The sequence below is a fragment of the Poromitra crassiceps genome (genome assembly GCF_964638095.1).
Source record: "Poromitra crassiceps genome assembly, chromosome: 16".
Classification (NCBI taxonomy): domain Eukaryota; kingdom Metazoa; phylum Chordata; class Actinopteri; order Beryciformes; family Melamphaidae; genus Poromitra; species Poromitra crassiceps.
The window spans coordinates 19,312,172-19,324,361 of NC_139645.1; the positions used below are offsets into that span (position 1 = coordinate 19,312,172).

Genomic DNA, 12,190 nt, shown 5'->3' on the forward strand with positions numbered 1-12,190 from the left:
GTTGACTCGTCAAACACAATCCAACCGTTCACTGCCAATGACGAGTTGAGACGTCAAAAAATAATAAAAAAAAAATTTGACGGTGCTACGTTGATCAATGCCCCCCACGTCTCCTATAAAAATATTGGAAGTATTGAATGTGTATAATCTATTTTACCGACCCACTGAGTGGCGACATGTCTCTCCACAGTAGGAGAGGCGAGCCAAAACTATAGGGAAAAGCGCGAGGAAGCCGTTCTCATACAGTAAAATGGATGGCGAAAACGCTTTCACTTTCGCGCTGATGCACAGCGGTGGCAACGGTGGGGGGTTCCAAGAATAGATTGGATGCACACTTTGAAACACGCACCATAAATAAGCCCAGAATCGCAAGAGCTTCATCAGAGCTCTCAACCGGACCGCCAAGAAACCAGCGAAACCCATCCAGCGAGCCCCATGCAGACTGCCAGGCAGCAGCAGCAAAGCAGCAACTCGTTTGTCACAGACCCGCCGCAGAGCCAAGGAGAGCGGAGGAGAACGCCCACGGAGGGAGGAGTTGGAAGCAGAGGGGTGTTTCCTGCTGTTATGGAGGAAATTACTGTTCAAAACTATTGTTTAGATGTCTGACGTCTTACTGATGCCAAAAATGAATGGTTAAAGTGACTGTTCTATCGAATTTCACAAAAAGCCATTTATCTCTGAATAAATTTTCAGACGCTGAAACCATGCTGTATTCAACTGCTAATGCTTACATAACTACTAACTCTACAAACTAACTCTTTTAGACAGAGAAAGCACACATTCTATTAGTTGTTTTGAGATATTGTGTGTTCACAAAATCTTAGCAGAAAAGAATCCTCGGGTCTTGAAAGATGAGCCAGAATCCTCAAAAAAAACCTCTGGCAGAACCTACCTACAGTAAAAAAAAAAACGGCTGGCAGTGAATGTGTTAAAACTGTGTGAACAAAATGTGAGAGCTAATAATGATGTGATGAGACCAAGGAGGCATTGTTTTAAGTAACTAATAAGCTGTTTTAGGCTTTGATATTTGGTTTCATAGGGACAAACAGTTTCCAGCTTATCACACATTAAATGCTTGTTGTGTTTGCAATTGTCAGTTGTGTTATATTTAATTCCACCCACCGTAGCTTATATTTTATTTAGTTTTATATATCTTGAAATTATTTGTTGCTCAATTGATCCAAATCTACAGAGATAATTTAAACTTATCTCATTTTATTGTTATCTTATTGTTATTCTTAGTGAATGAAATAATCGTCTTTTTTTCTACTCAAATAGCAATGAGCCTGTATTTTTCTCTTTCCAGTATTCCATCATATTTTTACTACTAACTTGATTTCATGAATACAATCTCATTGAACCGTATTCCATCAGGTAGGCTTATGGGATAACAGTTCTCTTACCTTGTGTCTGAAGGTCCAGGTTCATTACTGAAGTGTGGAGGGATATCTTTAGACCAGTCAGTCTTCATAGACAGACAGCTGGGTACTGGAGACTCTGCTCTCTGTCTGTGGTGCTGTCCTCTGCGAATCAAAAGAAAAGGCAACATGTTTTCAGAGGTGATCAAACACAATGACTCTGCTTTTTGGGATAATTGATGTGAAGTTTTAATTGTATAATTAGTTTGTGTGCACACATTATGAATTAGGAGGAATGAAAAACAAAAAATTGAGGGAATAAAATGTCTTCTGTGTGCATGAATCCAGCCAAACTGACGGCAGGTCTGACCCCATCCAGGAAGTGAAATATACTGTATATCTTGTCCTCCATAAAACATGTTTTCTCTCCCTATGGTCACTCCTTGTCTCTGTAGTTTTCAGTACAATAGTGTAGGTTATCAAACCACATTTCTTCATTACAGTATAACAGTCCTCTTACCTTGTGTCTGAAGGTCCAGGTTCATTACTGAAGTGTGGAGGATAATCTTTAGACCAGTCACTCTTCATAGACAGACAGCTGGGTACTGGAGACGCTGCTCTCTGCCTGTGGTACTGACCTCTGGAAACACAAATGTTTGATACATATTATTAGTTCTAGTGACTTCAAATTCATGTTTTGTTCTCATATTCTACTATTGTCTTCATTTGTTGATTTCTATTTTATTTGTTAAGATTATTTAGATTATTTCTTATGTTTAGATTATTATCAGAGATTATGCATGTACATGTACTTTGCACGCCCACTGCCAAAAAGGGTGTGTGGCCAATCGCAAAAAGGCACCTACATTTCAAATGGATTCACGTAACATCACAAAACTCTGTAGAAAGGTTGGCGGAGGTATGCATTCTACAGAGTGCCCTCTAGTGTTTATATGTTTTCCTTTGTTTTTATACTGTATATATTTATACTTTCATATTGTACATACTTTTCATTCATGTTTCTTGGCCTTGTTATGTTCTAGTGGTAGAACAGGTCAGTCTGTCATTTGTTGCAGACATTTCTACACATTTTGTCAGGCTGGTTTTCATCATCTGTATCTGTTGATCCAAACTCACATTCACATGAGTGATGACTTGTTTGACTCAGGAGAGGCTTTCCGGTTGATTGGCCCTGTCATGTAAGTCCCCTCCCCTTTCCTAATTGACTGTTTCTTGTTATATCTATTGATCCAGAAGTTGATAACTATGATGACCTCAGTATGTAGGACTTGATTGATAAATGTATCTTAACACTGTGTGAACAAAATGTGAGAGCTAATAATGATGTGATGAGACCAAGGAGGCATTGTTTTAGGTAACTAAAAAGCTGTGTTAGGCTTTGATATTTGTTTCATAGGGACAAACAGTTTCCAGCTTATCACACATTAAATGCTTGTTGTGTTTGCAATTGCCAGTTGTGTTATATTTAATTCCACCCACTGTAGCTTATATTTTATTTAGTTTTATATATCTTGAAATTATTTGTTGCTCAATGGATCCAAATCTACAGAGATAATTTAAACTTATCTCATTTTATTGTTATCTTATTCTTATTCTTATTCTTAGTGAATGAAATAATCGTCTTTTTTCTACTCAAATAGCAATGAGCCTGTATTTTTCTCTTTCCAGTATTCCATCATATCTTTACTACTAGCTTGATTTCATGAATACAATCTCATTGAACCATATTCCATCAGGTAGGCTTATGGGATAACAGTTCTCTTACCTTATGTCTGAAGGTCCAGGTTCATTACTGAAGTCTGGAGGATTGTCTTTAGACCAGTCAGTCTTCATAGACAGACAGCTGGGTACTGGAGACTCTGCTCTCTGCCTGTGGTACTGACCTCTGCAAATCAAAAGAAAAGGCAACATGTTTTCAGAGGTGATCAAACACAACGGCCCCTATCGTTGCATCAGCGTTGTTTCTAGGCCGAGCGCCTGGCGCTGCGCAAATCAGTGGGCGTGGACCAGCGCACTTGATATCTTCGTGTTGGCGCTACACGCAGCCTAAAGCATTACAACCACGCCTTTTAAGCGTAAAATTATGCACCGTCATGCTCATTGGATAAGTGCAATAAACGAATCGCACGCTTGCCTTTTAAGCTCCAATTCCAGTGGTCCAGCAAAACCAGACAAAAGCCAAGCGCTCTGCCCCCCCCCCCTCCCTTCATCCAGTCTGTCTGTCTCCATATATAGGCTATTATTCCATATTATTATGCTTCTCAAACCAATCTAACTGCAGTTTAAATACTGCAAGCATGTAAATACGCTACACTATAGCAAGATCAAAGCGAAAAGAATGTTCTAAAGGCATCAGCTAGAAAAATATAGCCTATCCCTATATGATGAGATTAATAGATTGGTGAAAGTTTGTCCAGAAAGATATCGTTTTCTCTCCCCTGCTAGGATGGTAGGATATGCACATAAATATAGCCTACATTATGTAAAGTCATTGCATAAATGTGTTTTTATTGTAAAACTAAAATGTGAAGTAGAGCCAATTTATTGCAGCGGACATCACAGTAGGACATGACAGAAGCGCGTTACGCTGTCACTTATCTAAATCACGTTAAATCGACAAAGGACATATATAGGCCAGGATGACATATAGGTTTCACATAGGGTGGTGTTTTCATTTCGATGTTTTATTTGGTCCAATATTGAAATGTTCTACAATTGCAGGTTGGGTTACCATTACACATTATTTAGATTGACCTAGATCTATTTCGGCTCATTTGGTTGCTATTTAGTAGCGAAATGGAGTACCGCATTGCATGCTGGGACATTCACAGGCAGTGAACTTACAACTGCTATTTCCTATGGGACGTGTGTTGTGTCTGTCTGAGCGAGGGAGTCAGAGAGAGACAGTCGTATTGTGCCTGTCAGACTGAGGAGAGAGGGAGAGAGTGACACAGAGAAGGGTGACAGAGGATAGCCAGAGGATAGCCAGAGGGGAGCGCTCCGCGCAACTGGCGCACTGAATAGGCCTGGTTTTCAAAAGCGCTAAGCGCTAAATTTACGCCAGGTGGGAAGATATCATTACGCCGATATTTAAGGCCGACACGCCCAGTCTCGCCCATTCTGGGACTGCGCCACGCCCATTCGGCCTAAAGCCCATTTGGCAGCGTAAAGCCATATTGATATCTTCCCGAGGCAGGCGCAAGGCACGTTTTTTTGCGTTTAAGGCCCGTTTTAGCGCCGAAGGCCTGTGGGAGAATAGGGCCCTATGACTCTGCTTTTTGGGATAATTGATGTGAAGTTTTAATTGTATAATTAGTTTGTGTGCACACATTATGAATTAGGAGGAATGAAAAACAAAAAATTTAGGGAATAAAATGACTTCTGTGTGCATGAATCCAGCCAAACTGACGGCAGGTCTGACCCACATCCAGGAAGTGAAATATACTGTATATCTTGTCCTCCATAAAACGTGTTTTTTTTCTCCCTATGGTCACTCCTGGTCTCTGTAGTTTTCAGTACAATAGTGTAGGTTATCAAATAACATGTCTTCATTACAGTATAACAGTCCTCTTACCTTGTGTCTGAAGGTCCAGGTTCATCACTGAAGTGTGGAGGATAATCTTTAGACCAGTCACTCTTCATAGACAGACAGCTGGGTACTGGAGACCCTGCTCTCTGCCTGTGGTCCTGACCTCTGGAAACACAAATGTTTGATACATATCATTAGTTCTAGTGACTTCAAATTCATGTTTTGTTCTCATATTCTACTATTGTCTTGATTTGTTGATTTCTATTTCATTTGTTTCGATTATTTCGATTATTTCTTATGTTTAGATTATTAGCATAGATTATGCATGTACATGTACTTTGCATGCCCACTGGCAAAAAGGGGGTTTGGCCAATCGCAAAAAGGCACATACATTTCAAATGGATTCATGTAACATCACAAAACTCTGTAGAAAGGTTGGCGGAGGTATGCATTCTACAGAGTGCCCTCTAGTGTTTATATGTTTTCCTTTGTTTTTATACTGTATATATTTATACTTTCATATTGTACATACTTTTCATTCATGTTTCTGGGCCTTGTTATGTTCTAGTGGTAGAACAGCTCAGTCTGTCATCTGTTGCAGACATTTCTACACATTTTGCCAGGCTGGTTTTCATCATCTGTATCTGTTGATCCAAACTCACATTGACATGAGTGATGACTTGTTTGACTCAGGAGAGGCTTTCCGGTTGATTGACCGTGTCATTTAAGTCCCCTCCCCTTTCCTAATTGACTGTTTCTCGTTATATCTATTGATCCCCAAGTAGATAACTATGATGACCTCAGTATTTAGGATTTGACTGATAAATGTATCTTAAAACTGTGTGAACAAAATGTGAGAGCTAATAATGATGTGATGAGACCAAGGAGGCATTGTTTTAAGTAACTAATAGGCCTAAGCTGTGTTAGGCTTTGATATTTGGTTTCATAGGGACAAGTAGTTTCCAGCTTATCACACATTAAATGCTTGTTGTGTTTGCAATTGTCAGTTGTGTTATATTTAATTCCACCCACTGTAGCTTATATTTTATTTAGTTTTATATATCTTGATATTATTTGTCGCTCAATTGATCCAAATCTACAGAGATAATTTAAACTTATCTAATTTTATTGTTATCTTATTGTTATTCTTAGTGAATGAAATAATCATCTTTTTTTCTACTCAAATAGCAATGAGCCTGTATTTTTCTCTTTCCAGTATTCCATCATATCTTTACTACTAACTTGATTTCATGAATACAATCTCATTGAACCGTATTCCATCAGGTAGGCTTATGGGATAACAGTTCTCTTACCTTGTGTCTGAAGGTCCAGGTTCATTACTGAAGTCTGGAGGATTGTCTTTAGACCAGTCACTCTTCATAGACAGACAGCTGGGTACTGGAGACTCTGCTCTGCCCTCCTCTTCCTCCTCCTTCCACATCTTCTGGACTTTGTGATCTTGTATCTGTGAAAGGTGCTATACAAATAAGCCTTAGTTGTTTTCTCACTTGTACACTTCAGTCAGTCTCAGAGGTAAACCAGTTATACTGGGGGAGGGGGGGGGGGGGGGGTAAACGGTTATATTTAGGCAATTAAAACAACCACCCCACCAACCCCCCCCGCACGCTCTTACTGTCCACCGTGCTATTTCAATGCAACACACACACACACACACACACACACACACACACACACACACACACACACACACACACACACACACACACACACACACACACACACACACACACACACACACACACACACACACACACACACACACACACACACACACACACACACACACACACACACACACACACACACACACACGCTGTAGTGTCGGGTGGATACTGTCAGTCAGGTGCTGAAATCTGTAGAACAGGTGCATCAGCGCCCCTCTGTGGTCACACACGGTATCCCTCAGATTTCAGTGAAACTGCTGGTTTATGAGAACTCCGCCCGCCCTCAGAGACGAGAGGCGGATGACACAACACACGCGGACCAGTCAGACTCTGTAGGCAAGTTGACGCATGTAGGCTACAGTAGGCCCTCTGTAGGCCTAATATAATATGAAGCAGATTAGTTTCCCACCCCGCTCTGAAGTCCTGATCTGCCTGCAGAAAGTCAACAAGCCGTTTCTCTCTTTATGAGGAGTCATGTGACTGAAAGACGCTCATCTCGCAGAGTCTCAGACACACAGATGGAATAAAACTGGGTTAATTTAACGGTTTAATAAACTGCGTCATGTCGGTCTTCTGTGAAGTACAGGCCCCGCCCAAATCAACTTCCCTCTTTGTTTTACTGACGCCATTATCTCACTGTTACATCTTTTCTATGAGCGTTACTTTGAGAGAGAGGAAAAGAGGCAGGTGAACGCAGGAGAAGACCGTACACAACTGACTCAGATACTTTACAATAAACAGGGACGTAAACTCAGTGGAAAAAGGTGACAGATATCAGCCCGGGCAGAGACACAAAAAAAACAAATCATTAACTTAACACAAGTGCGAGAAGGTGACTTTTACCTCATCTAAATGTACCTAAAGCTAAAGGTGACTGTCACCTAAACGTGACTAGTTTCATCCCTGTCCCTGAATAAAATAATGATACGAATAATAATGTAATAACACTCACCCTGCTTCTCCCTCCTGCTCTGCTCTGCTCTCTCAGTGTAAAATGGAGTCGGTCTGACTCGCTCTCTGAACTGACACATTTTACTTTCACTTTCAACAGTTTGCTCCGCCTCAGCCTGTACAGTTTGATATATTGTGCAAAATAAATCAAACTCTCCCAAGAAACAATTGACAACAATAGCCTAGGCTAAACTGAGTTTTTTCAAATGTGCCTTCAAAGAAGTTCCTATATTTTATTTTTTTACATGTGTGTTGGAATAAGACCGGAATAAGGTGGTTATGGAGGGTGGATCGTGCCTAAATCAAATAGCCTACAATACACACATTGAAATACTATGCACACATTGAAATACAATACACATATTGGAAATACAATACATATATTGAAAATACAATACACATCTGGAGAATACAATACATGTGTAACAATAAATACAATACCAAAATGCCTAAATACAATACACATATTGAAAATACAATACACATCTTGAAAATACAACAACTGTATTGTATTTTCGATATGTGTATTGTATTTTCGATAGCCTATGTGTATTGGATTTCGATATGTGTATTGCCTTTTCGATATGTGTATTGTATTTCAATGTGGGTATTGTATTGAATTTTGGGTAACACTTTACAATACTGTAACACAAAAAATGGGTAGTTATTGAGGAACTAGTCAGGAACTAACCATTAGTTCATGAATAGTTAATGATTAGTTCCTGAATAGTTAATAGGTAGTTCCTTAATGGTAGTTACTTAGTAACTGACCATTAGTTACCATGTTAACGAACCAGTAAGTAATGATTACTTCCTTAACCCTAGAACACTAACGTGATTTAAAGTCACACCATCACTAACGTCGGGTGTATTTCACCCGATGCAATATACCCCATAAAACATAGGCTACTTCTCATCAAAATATCTTAAAGTACAACAATACATGGCAAATTGAGGTACTCTTCTTTTGTTTTTAAATGTGAAATATCACAAAAAACACAGAAAAGTTTATTATGGGGGACAATATAAAAAATATGTCAAATTCGGGAAAAATGAGGTAATCGTTATATCCCCCCCCCCCCCCCCCCCCCCCCCAAAAAAAAAACAGGAGCTCCCAACTTCTCCTTCGGTCCATCCACTTGTGTGGTGAAAAAAACTCGAACACGTAGCCGGTAGAAAAAAACGTGAATGGGAGCAGGGAAACAAACCTACATTCAATGACGTCAGTGAGCATCCTTAAGGTACCTAAGGACCCGCCCACCTCAGACAGCAGCAAGACAATGAAAATCACATGAATTCAATTGTCCGGGTGGAAATCACCCGACGTTAGTGTTCTAGGGTTAAAATATATATATATATATATATATATATATATATATTTAGGCTAGCTAGTTCATGAGTAGGCTATGGTTAATGACCCTAATGGTAGTTCCTTAAATATCCTTAATGGTAGTTACTTAAGAACTGACCATTAGTTACCATGTTAACGAACCAGTAGCCTAAGTAATGATTACTTCCTTAATTTTTTTCTGCTAGTTCATGAGTAGTTAATGGGTAGTTACTTAAGAACAGACTATTAGTTACCATAGTTGTTACTAGGGAATTAATTCTGTCATCTCTTTCCATAAAAGTTCTTTGATAACATTGCTTATCACTAGGCGATAAGCTGTGGTAGTAAGCCGAGAACTGCATTTTAAAACTAAAATCAAACTGTGTGTCAGATGAGCACAGAGCAGTCCTGACAGCGGCGTCTTCTCTGTCTGTGTCAATGACAGGCTCCGGGCTTCTTGCCGGAGGTGGGGTCTATATATAGCTCATTTGGTAGAGACTAATAATCTTGCGTTCTTGGGGCTAAGGGTTCAAACCTCACCTGGAACAACTCTTGTATTTATTTGTTATAGGGTAGGGTGATGGTAACTAATGGTAAGATAATCATGAAGTAATGATGCATTCCCTAGTGACAACTAAGTATGAAGCCCTGCTTTACTTGAGGGGGCACAAACATGATAACTAATCATGAACTAATGATGAATTCCCTAGTAACAACTAAGTATGATCGCCTGCTTTACTTGAGGGGGCACAAACATGGTAACTAATGGTAAAGTAATCATGAAGTAATGATGAACTCCGTAGTAACAACTAAGTATGATGGCCTGCTTTACTTGAGGGGGCACAAATATGGTAACTAATGGTGAAGTAATCATGAACTAATGATGAATTCCCTAGTAACAACTATGGTAACTAATAGTCTGTTCTTAAGTAACTATAACTACTCATGAACTAGCAGAAAAAATTAAGGAAGTAATCATTACTACTGGTTCGTTAACATGCAACTAATGGTCAGTTCTTAAGTAACTACCATTAAGGATCTTTAAAGGAGGACTTACCTCCAAAACACTTTTTTCAGCTTTTAACCAATATATATGACTTTGGGGGTGATGTGTGAAGAATGCTGGTCAAAATTTCCACATTTGACACCAAACTGTTGCCATTTTATCATTTGTATCATTTTTCAGCAGCATATCTGGCATAAGCGCCCTCTAAGGGTGGAACACTGCTTTTTTTTTCTCAAATGAATGGGAGATTAGGAACACACTGACGTCACAGTGTCCCCAAAGACTATGGGATTTCAAGATAGTTACTCCACTACTCCCCCTGTACCCTTTCGGCTCCTCACAACTCCAAGCCTATTCCTATTGAAGTTTGCTCTTAAAATACTGAACCAAACGTCGTCAAAGTTGGCACATGTCTTAATTATAGTTAGTTTCCCGCTGAATGTGTCATTACTTTATTAATATCTTACCTGGATAAGCTTGAATGATGATGTTTATATTATCAGTCCGAGTTGGAAGCACTGTCTCCAGCCCAGGCAGGCGGGAGAGAGTCGTACTGTAAACCTCATGCACAAGCCCCAAGCTCCGGGGGCGCGCGCAGCAGCAGCTGGGCTCTCTCGGCCAGAGCAGAAAGAGCACAGTCTGACATTTCCGCAAACAAATCTCGTCGCAGTTTAGCGCATATGTAAAATATAACGCTATACTACGACGTGACAACGCTGCTCTTAACACATCGGCTATAATATATTTCCCTGCATCCCTCCTACTGAGATTATATCGGTATTGAGTTTGGACAGACTGAATGGGGACAGACTGAATGGGCGGAGGAGGAGGAGGAGAGATCTGCAGCTGTGCCCTGAGAGACACTCGCCTCGCTCCGACTATAGCAGGCTACTCAGCTACTGACGCTGTGCCCGTCTGTGAAAAGCGTCCTGTCCAGTCGCACCTTCGCAAACAGATGCGGGATTCCCTCAATCCTGTACCCAATCTCAGACTGTATTGAGCAGAAAAATCGCACACCAGCTATTTCTGTCTGTGTTTGTTTGTTGCTCCGTGAGGTTACAGAGCGCCCCATGCATGCAGGAGCCAAGCTGTTTCGCCAGCCAGGGTCTGGGAGGAGGGAGGAGGCGCAGCCTGCACTGCGCTGAGAGGAAAACTTTTGCACAACTTTTAACAAGAATCACGAAAAGCCCCCAAACTAAAATGAAAAAGGGACTTCATGGCAAGTTGGACGAGGGAATGACGTAGAGAAATCTCGAATTGTGTTACCCCAGAGCGGGGGGTTTGTCGTATTGTGCGGTGTGCTGCGGTAAACGAGCCTCGCCTCACTTTGCTCTTATCGATAAGACGCCCACATACACATACATGGAAAAAAATAATTAAATTTCTAGTTCGCCACTGAATTACCAAATTTATATAACTTTCAACCATTTTAAGCAACGCTGTTTCCATACAGACCACCAGCGTTGGCTAGTTGTTGATATTTATAAATATATTGCCCCTCTCAAATAAATTATTTTTGAGGCGGTAGGCAAACTGTAATGGCGTCGATTTCCGAAAAAAAATCTTGACTTGAACACAGCCAAAGAGTTTAGTATAGACAAGAGCATATGTCATTTCTTGGTTTTTTCCATAGGTATTTTCAAATCACTGTTCTGATACATATCTAGGGGGTAAGTCCTCCTTTAAGGAACTACCATTAAGGGTCATTAAGGAACTACCCATTAACTACTCATGAACTAGCTAAATAAAAAATTAAATATAGGCTATATATATTTTAAAGGAAGTAATCATTACTTACTGGTTCGTTAACATGGTAACTAATGGTCAGTTACTAAGTAACTACCATTAAGGAACTACCTATTAACTATTCAGGAACTATAAGGAACTACCTATTAACTATTCAGGAACTAATCATTAACTAATGGTTCGTTCCTGACTCGTTCCTTAGTAACTAGCCTACCCAATTTTTGTGTTACAGGAGGCTATTGTAAAGTGTTACCGAATTTTGGCATGAATGATCCTGACTGGCATTGAAAAACATGGCATTTTTTCGCTATGGCAACCGCAAATCTCTCACGCACGCACGCACACACACGCACGCACACGCGCACGCACACACACACACACACACACACACACACACACACACACACGCACGCACGCACGCACACACACACACACACACACACACACAAACACACACACACGCACGCACTCACTCACTCACACACACACACACACACTCACGCAGAGCCTGCTGTGTGAACGCTAGCTTGTCTCTCTGTGAGTGCCGTAGTTGTAGTAGTAAAC

General features: G+C 40.4%; 1 protein-coding gene across 1 annotated transcript in view; it reads right to left on the reverse strand.

Moving 5' to 3' along the window:
- The window catches only part of LOC310791494 (uncharacterized protein), a 40,491-nt gene extending 32,923 nt beyond the window's left edge, over window positions 1-7,568 (reverse strand). The window contains exons 1-4 of the mRNA XM_083653172.1: window positions 7,546-7,568; window positions 6,222-6,373; window positions 4,954-5,073; window positions 3,145-3,264 (exon numbers count right to left, since the gene is read on the reverse strand). Coding sequence (XP_083509298.1) covers window positions 3,145-3,264; window positions 4,954-5,073; window positions 6,222-6,349 — 368 coding nt within the window. The 5' untranslated portion in view covers window positions 6,350-6,373; window positions 7,546-7,568. The remainder of the gene's footprint in view (window positions 1-3,144; window positions 3,265-4,953; window positions 5,074-6,221; window positions 6,374-7,545) is intronic.
- Between the last annotated feature and the right edge of the window lie 4,622 nt (window positions 7,569-12,190).